Source organism: Balaenoptera physalus, assembly GCF_965194825.1.
Source record: "Balaenoptera physalus genome assembly, chromosome: 8".
Lineage (NCBI taxonomy): Eukaryota > Metazoa > Chordata > Mammalia > Artiodactyla > Balaenopteridae > Balaenoptera > Balaenoptera physalus.
This window is the reverse complement of record NC_138887.1, coordinates 11,422,075-11,437,629: the sequence shown is the minus strand read 5'-3', so window position 1 is coordinate 11,437,629 and position 15,555 is coordinate 11,422,075. Positions and strand designations below refer to the sequence as shown.

Here is a 15,555-nt window from a genome sequence, read left to right as displayed (position 1 = left end):
CATGACCTGTTTGAAGAACACAGAAAATGCCTTGATCTTTCCATTGAAAAGTGGTAGAGACTCAACTCTCCTAGCTCAGATCACTACTTGTCTTTTGATTTTGGACTCTGTTCTGAAGTGGATGCTTCCTTTGATTTAAATGTAGGTGTTGCATGGGGTGGGGGGTGGGGGCGGATGGCCGGAGAACCTCGGCATCTCTCTGCTTTCATTTAGTTGAAAGCAAACCAACTGTCTTAGCCAAAGTCCCAAAGGGCAATTTTACTTCCACACTGAGATTCTTGGTCCAAATGAGAGAACATAAACATGAGAAAAATGGGCTGGTCCTAATATTCTTTCTATTTAATACTTTTATTTGATTTTGTCTAATACTAATTTAAATGGCAGGAATAAAGGGAAAAAGCCACATAATGGACTCATGAATCACTTTGGAAAAATCCAACTCCAGGGTCAAGGGGACAGAATACAGCAGGTAGCCTGAGGTGTTGATGTTTTATTTTCATAGCTTACATATTTTTAAAAGTAAAATGCTGGGTAATCCACGTACTCTGTGCACACGTAGTATGTCTTTTATGTGTAGCAACTGCACCTGGGGAGTAGCTGCACTTTTTAAATCTTTAAATGTTTTAATCCAAAACAAAAGTCCAGATTAAGTCCACATTAAGGACAAACTGCGTGGAACACTTAACTTCTTAAATGGATGCATCACTTAATAGATAGGGTGCAAAAAAAAGGTATCCACACAGCTACAAAACTTCTTCCCTAGTGCTTTTAAATGCTAAAAATATTTGAAGCGATTTATTCCAAATATCTTTGTCTGTGAGCTTTTTTCTTTTACAACCAAGTTTTATAAATCCCCTAAAATAGGGCACTTAGAATAGAAATACTCCGTCGCTATAGTGGAATTAACATATGTTAATGACACAGCCAGCTGTGGGGTTAAGTACCTATATACTCAGAACTAGATATCATCAATTCTCAGTTATCTATGAAAACGGGGCAAGAGATGGAACTATCAACAAATATGCAAACCCACAAATATTCCCCAAATTCTCCACAGTAGCTTGAATCTGCAATCCACCTACCTTCTTACCAGAACAGATGAAAGTAATAGCATGTCGAGTGTCACCCAGCGCCCTTCCCCGTCTCCCTGGAAGAGCACTGAACATTCACGGACAGAAAGAGAGAGAGGAGGCAAGGTCGATCACTGAGAACTGTCGTATACACGTACCCACCCTAAGCTCGTGTATGGACAGGAAGAATTTTAAACCCCAATGGTGGGCACACCATGTCATGTGCAAGAGTCCCAAATTTCGACCTGTGTGTATCTGTCTAAAGCATGCTCTGAACTGAACTGTGGGCGACGAGCGTCTCAAAAACCTGTGACCCCTGATACGGTACGCTCACAAGAGATTCCCAAACTCACTCTCCATGTTCTGATTCTCATGCCCAGTGTGGGAATTAAAAAAACAAAAGAAACAAAACACAAAAACAAACGTTGAACGTATGTAAGGGAAAATGGAAAAAAGCTGGAAGTGTAACCCCTTGGTCACAAGCACACCAAATCCTATTTCCTTGGAGTAACAGAGAAACCTGTCAAATCCTTTCCTTTGCCCTCTCTCCAAAAAGAAAGAACGTGCACACCACACATTTACACCGGTTTACTAAAAAAAAAAGGGGGGGGGGGAGGGCGGGCTTACAGTTTTTTAAAAAAAGAGGGTGTTTCGAGTGTAACAATACTGATTCAAAACTGAAATGGAAGACAGTTTCTCCCTAGAATACTTTAGGGTTTTTCAGAGTCCTTTTCCATAAAAGGAATATACTTGAAACACATCCCAGTTAGGTGAGATGAGATTGCTAAAACATATACAGAACTAAAAAAAAAAACAAAAACGAAACAGCCAAAAAAAAAAAAAAAGGGTCAATTTAATCTTTTAAACTCCTAAAGTTTCAGGTCTCTTGGCAGTCTTTTCTTTTTTTTTTTCCCCCTAATGCCTACTGCATAACTGCAAGGAATTTGCTTTCTTCCGCGAGGGAGGTCAGCAGAGAACTCATGTCCCCGATTGCCATGTTGGTGGTGCTCAGAGACAGAGCTGGCAACGGGAGGGCGGCGCGTGGCGTCGTGAGCCGGGAGGAGCTATGAGAGAGGTTCTGAATGATGCTTGGGCTCAGGACTCCTGACATCAGGCTGGCGTGGTCCGCGTCATCTATGATAGCATCGAAGTCAATCTGCACCCCTTCCAGGTCATGGCTGTCGAGGCTGTCCACTGTGCTCGTCACCTGGTTAGCACCTGGGGAGAGTAATTCAGAGTTTTCGGCGCTCGCCCCCTGGAGCAGGCAGCTGGCTTCTGACACGGAGAAGCACCCGGTTTTCATGTCTTGCTGACCGAAGCCAATGGTTTGGTCATAGAACTGACCAGAGTAACTCTGCACATTCGAATAGAGCTGATGGGGCTGCCCTGGCATCTCCATCTTGATGCCGTTCACCCTGCAGGTCTGACTTGGGTCACTGAGCTGTCCTGGCTGCAGAGCGAGGCCGCCCCTCGGCCCAGCCTGGCGCCGGCCGCCCCCGTAGCTGGCACACGGCTGGTAGCCCCTGACGGCTGCCAAGCTTGACAGCTGGATGCCGGTGCTGGGAGGCCCTGGCAGGCCGCTTTCTGGCCCTTGATAGACGTGGATATGTGAGGTAGCGCTGCCGTGCCCCAGCACGTGCTGCCCGGGGCGGCCTGCCCCCTGGGGGTGCATGCTGTCACTAAGGAGCTGATGCGCCAGGTACCCCTGTCCCACCGGGTCTGGGCTGGGCATGCCATTCACCGTGCTGCCGGCTGACTCGTTCGGTGCCACCGACAGGCCAAAATCCGGCAGGCTCCCGCTGCCTGGCATGGGGATGCTTTTCAGCTTTGCTGCCTGCATCCCGGCACCGCAGGCCCCGTCGAGCAAGCCGGGGGAGCCGGGCTGCCGGGCCAGGCAGTTTCCATACTGCTGGGCCTTATAGGGCTGTTCGTGGAAGGCGTTCCCGTTGGTGCCCGCAGCTCCGCCGCCGCCGCCGCCGTGGCTCACCAAGTGCTCCGGGCCCCCGAAGGAGCTGCCGTGCTCGCCGGGGGTCAGATACCCCCCAGCCGGGCCAGCCCCGCTCCTCAAGGGATTCTGTGGGTGGACGCCCACGTGGCTGTACAGCGCGAAGGCGCGGGCCTGCTGCGCTGTGGACCGCGGGCCGCATTTCAGCTTGGAGGAAGACACGTCGGCGCTGCCTGAGCTGACTTCGTTCCACTGAATGGGCAGGTCGGATTTACCGGCATCAGTGCAGGGCGGTTCCAGCCCGCGATACTGCTGGCTGGCATGGCTGCCGGGCAGCCCAAGTGGGTCAAAGTCGCCGGGCCCGCTCCCCAGGCCAGGCCCGTGGGGCACTTTGCTGTCATCAGAGACGGTGCCCGGGAAGTGCTGCTCATACCCGACTGGGTTCTGGGAGTTTAAATACTGCACCACGTCGTCGGGCAGGAGATCCTCATCGTTCAGGCTCACATCGGCGTCCATGGTCAGGGACTCCAGGGTGACGTTCTCAGTAATGCTCGGGGGACAGGGAGACGCGTGGAAGGGTCGGGACTGGCCCCCGTCTGGCCGCGTGTAGTTCTGAAGCACTAGATTACGCTTCTCCAGGGATGGAGGCAACACCGGAGGGTTGAAGCTGTTCAGGCTGTTGAATCGCTGCACCCGGGGCAGCGAGAGGCTCTCGGAGGCCGTCCGCACCGGGTCGCTGGCTCTTCTCACGCCGTTGCCCAGCGCATCCTGGGGCAGCAGCGGGCGCCGGCCGTAGCCGTGGGCCCCGCCGTCGCTGCATCTCCGGGGAGGATGTACGGGAGGCAGGGTGCCCGCGGGCTCCCTGCCATCGCCCAGCAGGGCCATCCGGGTCTTGAGGCTCATCCTCTCCATGTTGGGCAGCGGGGTGGGCGGCGGACCGCCCGTGGCAGCGGCGTACTTGGCTTTCAGGCGGTACTGCTGGGCGGGCGTGAGGCTGAGCAGGCTGGGCAGCCCGTCGCCCTGGCTGGCCTCGCTGGACCTGCGCGACGCGTCGGTGGAGATGGGGTCGTAGGAGTCGGCCACGCTCACGTTCTGGGGCCGCCCCTCGGCCTGGGACGCCTCGCTGGAGCGGCGGCTGGAGAAGCAGGGCGAGATGCCGGAGGAGCGGCGGCTGCTCAGGTAGGCGGAGCTGATGGTGCTGGCGCTGCTGTCTCTGCGGTTGAGCAAGTTCAGCATGGTGATGTCCACCCCAGAAAGGTCGCTTCTGTTCGGGAGAAGCGGCGGGGGCCCGCCCAGACTGCAGCTGGTACTGGGCTGCGTGCCTGCGGAGAAAGCCGGGGAGACAGGGGTTCATTTCAGGGTGACTTAACACGGGTGTCGGCGAACAGTGACTCTTTTCGGTTTCCGGGGCCGGGCGGTCTCGGCCGTGGTTACCCATCGCCGCCCTGCAGCACCAAAGGGCCTGGGGGCAGTAGTAAAGGGGTGGGTGAGGCTGGGTGCCAATGAAACTTTATTTACAAGAGCAGGTGGGAGCGGTACATGGCCCACGCCTGGTTGAAAGGAAACAGTAATAACTCCCTGGATGAGTTAAGCTCCTTCACTGGTGCAGTGTAAGGGCCAAGTGAAGGGTCCCTGGAAGTATATACGGTGCTCAAGTTACAGGAAGTACCAGGGCAGAAGGCATATATCTAAACTCAGGGCTTCCCCGTGGCATCCTATGCGGGTGGAGCGCACCTGAGTAGGTGGGGTGGGGGAGGTTCACCCTTGGGATATGCTGCAGATATCGAGTGTAATCTCAGAAACACAAACTGACTGGGGGCCGACAGTGACAAAGATGGCTTGCCTTTCTCTGAATTGGGCCATCAGTCCAAGTGGCTGCTTAGCTCCTGGCTGCAGACTATGGAAGCCAGAGACAGGTGCTAACCCGGGACGCCTCTGCGGCTGGGATTTCCTTCCCCTGGTCTAAGAGGTATGATTTCACCATCAGAATATCAGTCATGCACAGCCTTACTTTTCATTTCAGGATTATCCTCTTACTGCCTGCTTTTAAAATATGGACTCTCCAGAAAGGCAACACTAATATTTATGGTTCCAGCACCATTTTACGGCTGGTGGGGAAACAAGCAAATGGAAAACCAAGGGCCCGGGTCTGCTTAGTGCTCCGGCTGCCCTTGAAAGAACAGAAAACCCCGCGTGGACACGAGGACTGGCCAGAACTCACCGTTTCCTATGAGAGGAGAGACCGCAGGGGCTTTGGGGGGTAGAATGGGATGCAGTCGCGGAAGCATTCCATTCACTTGTTTGAGTCTTTCTAGCTTGACGTGCTCCATCCATTTGGTCCCTGCCGGGTTCCTCCGGGCTTGCAAAGCGAGGGCTGTGGTTGCAGTGGAAATGGTCGAGTCCATGATTGGGGTTTCGTCGATGGCACTGAGGTCGCCCATACCACCTCCATCGGTTAGAGGAAGCTCGAGCCCACTGTTGGAATAGTTGCTGATGGGGGACTGTTGGCTGCTGCATGAAGACTGACCACCAGGGCTTGGCTGAGATGTCTGTGCGGTCAAGAGGAAAGGACAGAAATGTCACCCGAATGATGAAGGCCAGGGAGCGGATGACGAGAGATCACGCAGATCAAGTCCTGCGGGATTCTCAGTGGGTGGGATGAGAAGAACTATGTTCCGGTGAGTGGAGGTGGCCTCCCTCAGCCTCAGTGACTGCGCAGCAGGCAGATGTGCAGTGGAGGGAATGGACAGCGGGGGGTGCCGGATATGATACATCAGCCATGGAACCCTGCCCCAAATGCCAACTCTGCATCACACTTCCTTGTTGGTTCCCACCCCGCCTCCATGACTTTATCCTTTGGGCAAATTACTTAGCCACTCTAAACCTCAGTTTGCTTATCCAGAAAATGGGGACAATTTATTTATCCTAGGGATTGTTGTGGGAATGAGGTGTAAAGCCCTGAAAACACACAAAGTTCAAAAAGACCTGGATGACAGTAATTAACTGGCTCGGAGAGCGTTAGCAGTTGTTATTATAATTGCTTTAGTCCTCGGAACAGATGTTCCAAGAGCACATGTTACCTCCCCTCCAACCAGCCCCTCTATACTATTCCAGGCTGGTTCCCCAAGCTCTTGTAACCTCTCTACTTTCCTTCTACATTTTCTTGCTTTGTAGAACTCCAAGCAGGGTGTAGGTAAAAGCAGTTGTAAGAGGGAAAACTTCAGTCACTTAGCTTCTGCTATAGCCAGGAGAATTGCATTGCACTAGGAGAATTGGGCCAGGTTTCCCTAACCCCAACCAAGTGGACTGGGTAAGCCAATTCTGCAACTCGATGGGAACTTAATCTGGTCCACTGGTTCTCAGGGAAAGGACCACCCCCCCCCTCCACGGGCCCCTGGCCATGGGGACTGAAAAGACACTGTCTCCACATTTGGGAGCCCTCTACAGAATGGCCTGCATTGAGCGGTCCACACAACCTGGAACTGGCCCCTCTAAAATTCCAGTGGTGCCCTGGTGGATAAACACTCTAATCCTTTATGCAGAGATAAGAAATGTGATGCTCAGAGAAGTTCAGTGACTGCCCAAAGTCACAAAGCGAACACTGTGATGACCTAGACCCCCAGCCCGGCCTCACTTCCATTCCTCTGTAGCACCCTCTCCGGTGTCACCTAAAAACTAAAGCCTGACAGCAGCCCAAGAGCAGGGAGAGATAACTACACACACTCCAGTATAGACGGCTGTGGTCTCTGGTGGAACCACAGTGCTGTCAGCAAGGGGTCTGGACACAGTCATTTTCCGTGGAACCCGTTAACAGTTTTTCTGAGAACACAGTACATACACCCAAGCAAATGAACACTTTCTAAGCGAGCACCGCATGGTATATATACTAAGTGTGTCCTGGGCAACCAAGCAGAGAAAAATAAGATACACAAATGTGATCGTGAAGGCATGAAGCCTGTCTTAAGGTTTTGCTTCTGCAGTGTCCTGAAGGGCCAGATCACCTGCTCCTTTGCAGAGAACTTAGATCATCCAGGGCTTTGGATGTCTTTTACGCTTGGATTGTCAAATCAGCATGTGTGTGTGTGTGTGTATGTGAATCTGTGAGTATGTACACACACACATGCAGGCTCACACTTCCACAGGACCCGGAAGAAGGCTCACATGCACCTACAATTAGAAAATGCTTAAAGGAGCGCAGACATTTCAATATAGATTAATTTGCCAACAACAAGTGTATTCAGATCTTGCTCTAAGACGGTGGTGCACGTCCGGTCCAAGAATAAATTTACACTAGTCAATATGACAATTAAATAGTCTTTGAGAACATCTGCTTGGTCGGTCCCAGTGTGATTTATTATGAAAACCTAGACAAATAGAATGATGAATTTCAACATCTAACTCCACATTTCCACATGCTGAATGTTCAACACACATCACTTCTATGTTGGAAACATATCTGAGTAATGTCCACTACTAAAAATATCACAAAGGACAAAGACGAAAGAAAAGTGAAACAAATAAAAGTTAAATGTTAAAATGAAAACAAAACAGAGAGCAGAGAAGCCAAAATTCCCTCACCTTATTACCCACTGTCCTTAGGAAGTGAGAACAAGACATTTAGGAGCATTACACAGAAGAGAAGTTGGAGTAATAAGAAAAAAAGAAGAAAGAATTTAATTTATAGCATGATGAGCAAATCAAAGACAAGTTTTTGAAGAAAGAATATTAGAAATGTAAATCTCCTGTGCCTTAGTAAATGCCTATGAAGATACCTACTTATATTTACATGTGTGTGTACATATTCATAAAATAGTCCCCCGTGGAAATTTGATTAATTTATTACCCTCACTGAGCCTCAGTTTCCACACCTGTAATATGAGGGGCCTAGTCTCAGTCTCTGTGAACTCTTTCCAGCCCTTTGTTTCTATGATTTAATTATTTTATAAAATATTTCACATCTTGGAGAACCTCAGATGTCACTGAGCAAACTCACTGTAAATTTTTATTTCTACCAATTTTCTTTTTAAAGAATGGGTGTTTGGAGAAGAGATAAGTTTTCTTTTCTTTTCTTTCCTTTTTAAAAAAATTTTTTTTTGCTACGGATGTACATTAAAAGTACAAGGGATTCTGGGTTCCTAGGATGTCCTAAAAACATAAATCATTGTCTTTCAATGACATAATCTAGGAGACCACAAATTCACTTTCCTTGTTTCATTAAACACTTGAGGATAAACGGTTGAATCTTTTGCACAATTATTATATAGGTGAACTTTATTTTAGGAAATTGATAAATGCTCCCCCCACCAAAAAAGTATATAAAACACAGTTTACAAATTGATTAATTTAAAAGTATAGTGATCAGTCATAACACGTATATAAACTTCTTACTAAGGTGTTTTTTAAAAGCAAAGTACGGCTACCCACTGGGAAATAATGATACATCTGGATAGCTTATTTGCATGACTTTTGGCTAGACTTAGGGTCACTTTCTAAGACTCGTAAGAGTTTAAAGACAAACTCAGTAAGTCATTAAAATTCAATTAAGTCATTAAATTCCACTCTATCGATTCTGAAATTGTATGTGCATTTATTCCCGCCCATACTTACTGCCACATGGTGACATAACTTAGGAATTGATAGGATGTCCATCCAATTCTTGGACTTCTCTAATTTTAAGCAAATGCTTCCTTGAACTGAGTAGAAATCTGCCTGTCTGGTCATTTCCATGCATCTGGAAGTCTAAGCCTGTGACTTCTATCTAGTACGTTTCTTCCATATCCCGAGATTGACAGACTAGAGCCCAAAGCGCAGAGCTGACTGCATTATACATATGCCAAATACAAATGTACTAAATCTCCTCTGATTGCTACTCTTCATTTTTCTCGTTGTCTTTGGAAAAATTTTAGATAGTTTATTCTGGCCCATGCATAAGGCAAAATCACCAAGTGAAGTTTGAAAGAAGCTGCAACAGTAGCTTAATCCATGTATCCTATTTGTCATCAAACCATATGATTTTTGCTGATGACATCTTTCAAATCCCTCCCTTGCTTTCCACCTCCTCAGTTCAGGCACCACTGCAGATATACGGTCTCGAAGTCTATCAACCAATCTCTAGATTGGCACTGGAGTTGTCTTTTCTAAAAACTTAGAAAACCTAAAAAAATCCCTTTATATCCTCCCCCTCTTTTTACTCTGGCACATTCCCCCAGGGCGCCAAGGCCGGTGCTTGGCTCCTTCAGGTCCTGCTCCCCAGCATGCGGTCCTTCCCCTCTCTGAGTGCTGAACTTGGCGGCCACCTGCCCTCTGCCTTCCCATCGTGTCCTCAAGTGCACTGGCTCCGAACCCCCTGACCCAGACTTGTCTTAAAGCCCCATCACACTGAGCTGTGTTTGTTTCTTGGTCTCCCTATCCCACTGGACTACAGACCCATAAAGAATAGGGGCCGTGGCTTATTTATCTTGGGGTCACCAGGGCAAAGAAGTCAGAAAATATGTTTACAGAAGGAATGAATGGATGATTCTCTACATTAGAGACCCGCTGAAAATGTGCACCGTGGTGTCTGTCTACCTCCCACAAGGTGGGATGCTTCCAGATCGATTTCAAAAACCAGTTAGGAAACCCTGGAACTCTTTTCTGAGCTGAGCTCTTCTGTGCAGATCAACCTGGGGTAGGCAATCCAGATCAGGGAGCTCTGACCTCCGTAAATCAAACAGTGGGATGCAGTGAGAACGGGGCAGTGAAGTCCGCCCCTCGCCCCTGCCCCCAGCGCCCTACCTGGCCCCTTTAAAGACCTGGGAGAACTTTGGGGAAAACCAGAAGGAAAGCGAGTGACATACCATGGGCTTCTCCGCCTTGACCGTTTTCACTTGGAGGCATTCTTCCCGCTTTGAGGTAGTGTTGCTGAGGCCCTTCTGCTCCCCGAGGGCTCCCTGAGTCTGCCGGCCGGGTGACCTAGACTGTGAGTGGCCGCCGGAATCTCGTGGCGCCGGGGGCCTGGGATGCACGTCCCCACGCTGCTTCTTGGTGACGTGAGCCTCTGGGCCGTGCACGGTCTTCACGTGTTTCCGGAGGGAGCTGGGGTCTGTGTAGCGCTTGGTGCAGCCGGGGATTTTGCATACGTACGGTTTCTGCCAAATGCCCCAAGGATGAAAGAATAGGTTGTTACCAAAGCGATTATTCCCCCCGCCCGACGGTCTTTTGTGGCTACTCATTATATTTTTAATTCTTTCAAAGCACGATCACAAGGCTGTGAGGTGTTCAAAACCCTCTAAATGGTGCAAAGGTTTAATAAACGGAATCCAGCTTGAATACATTATTATTTTAGAGAATGCTCAGGGTGAGTGAAGAACGTGTAAACTGCGCTTATGTTCTTGGAAGCATTTATCCTGCGAGTAGGAAGAAGTATCATGGTGTCACGTGGTGCTCAAGAGATAACTTGATGATGAGGATGGTGGTGATGATACTGCTGATGATAACAGAAGAAGGTTAAAAGACACCCATCCTTTAATGAGAAGAACGCTTTGGGGAGAGCTGGTGTGAAGACCTTTCTTACAAATGTCCTGGTTCTCAGACCTAATATCACTCTACCTCCTTTGAAAATGAGCTCTTTACACATTGACGCAGTAAAAAAAAAATTGCCTGCAGCCTCTCCTGGGTTAGATATCACTAAAATACTTTCCTTTGGGTTGTATTACAACTGTGCGGGGGTGGGGGGGGAGTGTTCAGGGCTCAGAATATCCAGAACCTTTCTGATCTTCAAAGCCGTAAGCCCTGTTGGAGTGTCCACGAATGCTTACTCGTAAACCGATGAGGGTGGATGGATGTCGTCCTGGAGACGAGGATTCCTGGATGAGGCTCTGCTCGCAAGTACTAAGATCTAGAAATTATTTCATGCTACTTTTATTTTCTATGTGGGCCAGTGATCAAGCCTACAGATACAGTCATAAAAATTATATGAACCCTTATAGCTGAATATACTCACATCACAGAACTCATGGCATTGTATTCATGACCAACATCAGAACTGTGATTTCGTTTACTTTCCTTGAAATCTAATATATTCACGGTTACTTATATGAGTCTATATTTACCTCTGTGTATACCAGAATATGAGCTATTAGGTAAACAATAGTCATAAAAATCATGCTTGATATAATGCATCCATTACAGTTATATTAAAAAGATTCCCTGTCTTATAGAATGATGCTTTTTCCCTAAAAGCCCAAGAACAGACTGAGAGCTACCTAAAATGATGAAATGTCCTAATGTAGTGAAATAAAGATTCCAGAAATTATCTTGAGAGACCTCACCTCCAAATTTGAGATTCTTTTGGGTAGAATTGATTCCCATTAACTACAAATTACTTCTATTCAGGAGCTTGTGTGATTTGCAGCATATATATATATATATAATGAAATGAGCACATCAAATTCTATGCATTAGGGACAGAAGAATGGCTCTGATGATTAGTGCTATTACCGTGTAGCATCTGACCTTGGCCCTGTGCTTGCTCACTCTGCCGCTGTGACAGACAGGCAGGAATGTATGGCGTAGGGAGAGGGAACACAAAGCCAGGCCACTGTTAACATGTTTGAAGAGCTACTCTTCCCATAAATATCTGCATGTATGTATCACGGGTTAGCTTGGAAATGAGAACACAGCTAGAGGTGGAATGAATCTGCTAATGTTCATCAGCTCCTGCATTTCCAGGACCAACAGAACATACAAGCACATGTGTGCCCATGTGCCCTTGCATGTGGACATATACAACAGCCACCTACAAAAAAACTCCAAGAACACAGGGTCAGGAAACTTAACTTCACAAGAAAACACATTAACTCAGTTACGTATCTTGGCCCCCAAATTCTGTGGTGATGAATGACTGAAATGCAATCTAATTGTAGGTTAAGATAAATGTTGTCAGGATTCTGAGTTACACGTATTTCCTGTCCTGGATACTTAACTTTTGGTACTGTCATTGCCTTCTTGACTCCCTGAACTGAAAGGTACTTTGTGAAAGTGGGGATACTTGTTCTACTTGACTGTGTAGAATGTATCCAAATAAAATTTTTGGTAAACATTTAATGGCCTCTACTATAGGCAAGACTCTGAGCACAAAGTTTTATAAGACAGGATAAAATCTCAAGGGGTATAAAATATGGTAGGAAAAATAAGACAGCATGAATTATCTACAGTACAAAGTGTGGATGCTAGAGAAGGATGTGGACAGAGGGGAATCATTTTTGCATTGGGATGATCATGGGAGGCATCAATTTAGTTTCTGTATCTGGGTATAATGCCCAGCTCATGGGGTCAGGGTATGGGCTCAATCAGACCACGTACAGGCGGTGCTTACCACAATGTGATGTGGGGCACATAATAAGTGCTCAATAAACAGAGCTTTGATTAGGAAGAGGTGTCGTAGTTGGGTCCTGAAAGACAAACAAGATGCTGAAGGATAAAAATGAGGGCAAGAGGATGCGAAAAAAAAAAGTATCCAGAGCAAAGGTCCAGCAGCAGGACCACTTCAGGCATGCAGGCATGGCTATCTGGAAGGTTCCATTCATGGTCACCATTGTGAGAGGTCAAGGGAATGGTGAAAGGGAAGGCTTGGGTCCAGTGAGAGCAAATACAAGCCTAAGGAGTCTAAACATTTCCTATAGGAAAAACGGAGCCACTGGAACTTTCTGGAGAGGAAGATACAACCGAATCAGAGCTCCAGGGAACTGGCTGCGTCTGGTTTGGGGAGGAACGGGAGCTCCATGTCCTGGAGTAGGGAGCCCGGTCAGAGGCCACTGCGATGGTTCAGTGACCCTAAATGGGCAGGGCAGCCATGGGGGCGGGGAGGAGACCTAGATTACCCGAATGGGTATTGCCCCCTTCCTGTCCTATTCTACCCTGTTTGCCTCATCTAGAATAGCAAAGTGCTCGGCAGATAACTAGCTATCAATATTTGTTCAGTGAAAGAACGAAGATACAAATAAGAAAGCAAAGAAATGAAAGAAGACATCTAGATTTGTCTACAGTTGCTTGATGATGCAAGTCTGGATTTCCTGGATACACTTAATTTTGGTGTATCTGAAACCGTCCATCATTCACACGCCAGGACAAGGGCTTTCTCTATGTGGAATAGAGGAAAAATGATTTACGTGTTTGTGAATAAAATTATATTTATGTGTTTATGGCCAATGTTAATAATTTATTTTAGGTAAATTGCTCAACCTTGGTGAAAGATATTGTTGACCAAGGTATGTTTTAATCTCATGATGGATATTGAACTCTCTACAACATTGCACTTTTTATTGCACAGAGGGATTCATGTTTAAATATAATGCACTTAATTAAAGCAAAGAGACATGGGCACACATTTGAAGTCCATAAAAAGATAAGAAGCTCAGTAAGTATGTTTATATGTATGCACTGCTAAAGTCCTAACATACCCAGTGTCCAAACTGATCCACAATAACAGGAGAGAATCTATAGGAATGAATGCCCTCTAAGTTTCTAGTCATAATTGTACTTAAATACATGAAATGTAAACATATTAATTAAATTCTAAGTTAATCAAATCTCCTAAAACATTTTAAATTGAGATTTAATTCACATCCCATAAAAATAACCCTTTTAAGCTGCACAATTCAGTGGCATTTAGTACATTCACAATCTTCTGCAATCGTCCCCAGTATCAAATTCCAAAATATTTTCATCATCCCGAGAAGAAACCCTGCACGTATTAGCAGTCACCCCTATTCCCCCTCGTCCAGCCTCTGGCAACTACCAATCTACTTTCTGTCTCTATGGATCTGCCTATTCTAGACCCCCTAGAAGTTGGTACAAAACAAGTACAGTGGATTACACCGCAACTGTCGCACATTGTAAAGCATTTTTGACGTAAAAGATGGAGATGTGGCATCTCCTCTAAAACACCTGCAAACAGTGGATCAATAATAAGAGATCCTAAAGGACTCAGGTTTCCTTATTCTACTATGAACCATTCAGAAAGGGTCTGTATAAGTGAACTCATGTGTGTGAGTTTATGTGTGAGCGTGCTTTTTTTTAGAGTGTGGCTAATCCTCTTAGAGTTGTTTTTGCTCTGTCAGTTCGGCTGAAAGGAAACTTGGTGAGGACCATCTCTGCCACCTTCAAGCCAATGGCCAGTGAGCTGAATGGTCCACTTTTACCAAATTCCCTCTCCCAGCTCTCCATCTGGAAGATCAAGAATGGGCCTGATTGGTACCTCGTGGGGTCAGACGAGAGTCAGGCCAAGGTCAAAATGCTCCTTTTCTCACACAATTTCAAGCAAACTGATGACCTACTTTGTGGGGCAGAACTACATCTCATGTGAACAAATTCTGGGTAGCTAGCCTATTTCTACCACAAATGTAGGGAGCCTTTGTGTTAATCTCTGGGTACATTCAAGAGAAGACTTCACAGAGGAGGAAGAATCTAAGCTAGATCTTCAAGGAGAAATTGGACGTCTGCAGGCAGACGTGCATTAAAATGTAAACAAAATGAATTGGAAATCATTTTCGTTCATTCTTATGCTTCTCTGAAATTTGGGGGGATAAATACCTAAAAATAACAACAACACAATAGGAACCACCTACGACCATGAAGCTTTACTCAATATATTATCTTAAATAACTGACTAGAAACCATTCTGGGTTTCTAGCTTCCACGATCCTTTGGAATTTAGAATGTCTGGAAATCCTATTTAGCCAAGGTGGGTTACTCTGCAAACGTCTTTTTTGATATAAGCGCCTTTGAAGATACCACCTAGAGAAAGCAAATAAAAGTGGCTGTCTTAGCAGTAAGCTGTCGGCTGTCAACACCTCGCTTCTGAATCTCTCCTTGGTGCTTACAGGGTCGTCCTTTGAATGCACTCTTGCTCTTCCAGGCAGAGCGAGCGGATGGAATTCCAAGTTAAATGCTCCTGCTGTCTGACCAGTAGGTGGCAGTACTGAACAACGTGAAACTCGTTCCCCCTTCACCCTGCACGTCTCTCCCATCCGAGCCCAGGTTTCAGCCCTACCTTTGGGGCCCCGAGCCTTCACCTGCAGCATTAGGACCCACTCGTGCTGGGAGTGGCCAGAGGCAAATACAACGGAACAGGTTTGCGTTTCCAAATACATTCCCCAGAGGATTTTTTATTTCCACCACAAGCTCTGGACCCAACACGTGTCTCCTGGAGGGGCCTTACCTCGTTGGAATGTGTCCTGTTCTGGTGCTTGGCGCGATCAGAGGCATTCGAGAAAGCCTTGTTGCAACCTTCGTGCTCACAGACGTACGGTTTCTCTCCAGTGTGAGATCTCAAGTGTGTTTTCAAGTTTTCGAGTCTCGAGTAGGCCTTTGTGCAACCTTCAAACTGAGGAGAAAACAGGTAAATCTGGATGATCCCACACGATGACGGCTGATGTATCCCACTCGCTCCGCGTGGATGAAAGACGGGGACGTTTGGGGGACTTCCCTGGTGGCACAGTGGTTAAGAGTCCGCTTGCCAATGCAGGGGACACGGGTTCAAGCCCTGGTCCGGGAAGATCC

At 47.1% G+C, this 15,555-nt stretch overlaps 1 protein-coding gene across 6 annotated transcripts in view; it reads right to left on the bottom strand.

Moving 5' to 3' along the window:
- Positions 1-1,965: 1,965 nt before the first annotated feature.
- Positions 1,966-15,555, bottom strand: part of GLI3 (GLI family zinc finger 3) — a 282,524-nt gene continuing 268,934 nt past the window's right edge. For all 6 annotated transcript variants that reach the window (XM_082473399.1, XM_082473401.1, XM_082473400.1 and 3 more), the window contains 4 exons: positions 15,215-15,379; positions 9,852-10,142; positions 5,237-5,564; positions 1,966-4,337 (listed from right to left, as the gene is read on the bottom strand). In XM_082473399.1, the coding sequence (XP_082329525.1) occupies positions 1,993-4,337; positions 5,237-5,564; positions 9,852-10,142; positions 15,215-15,379 (3,129 nt within the window). In that variant the 3' untranslated portion in view covers positions 1,966-1,992. The remainder of the gene's footprint in view (positions 4,338-5,236; positions 5,565-9,851; positions 10,143-15,214; positions 15,380-15,555) is intronic.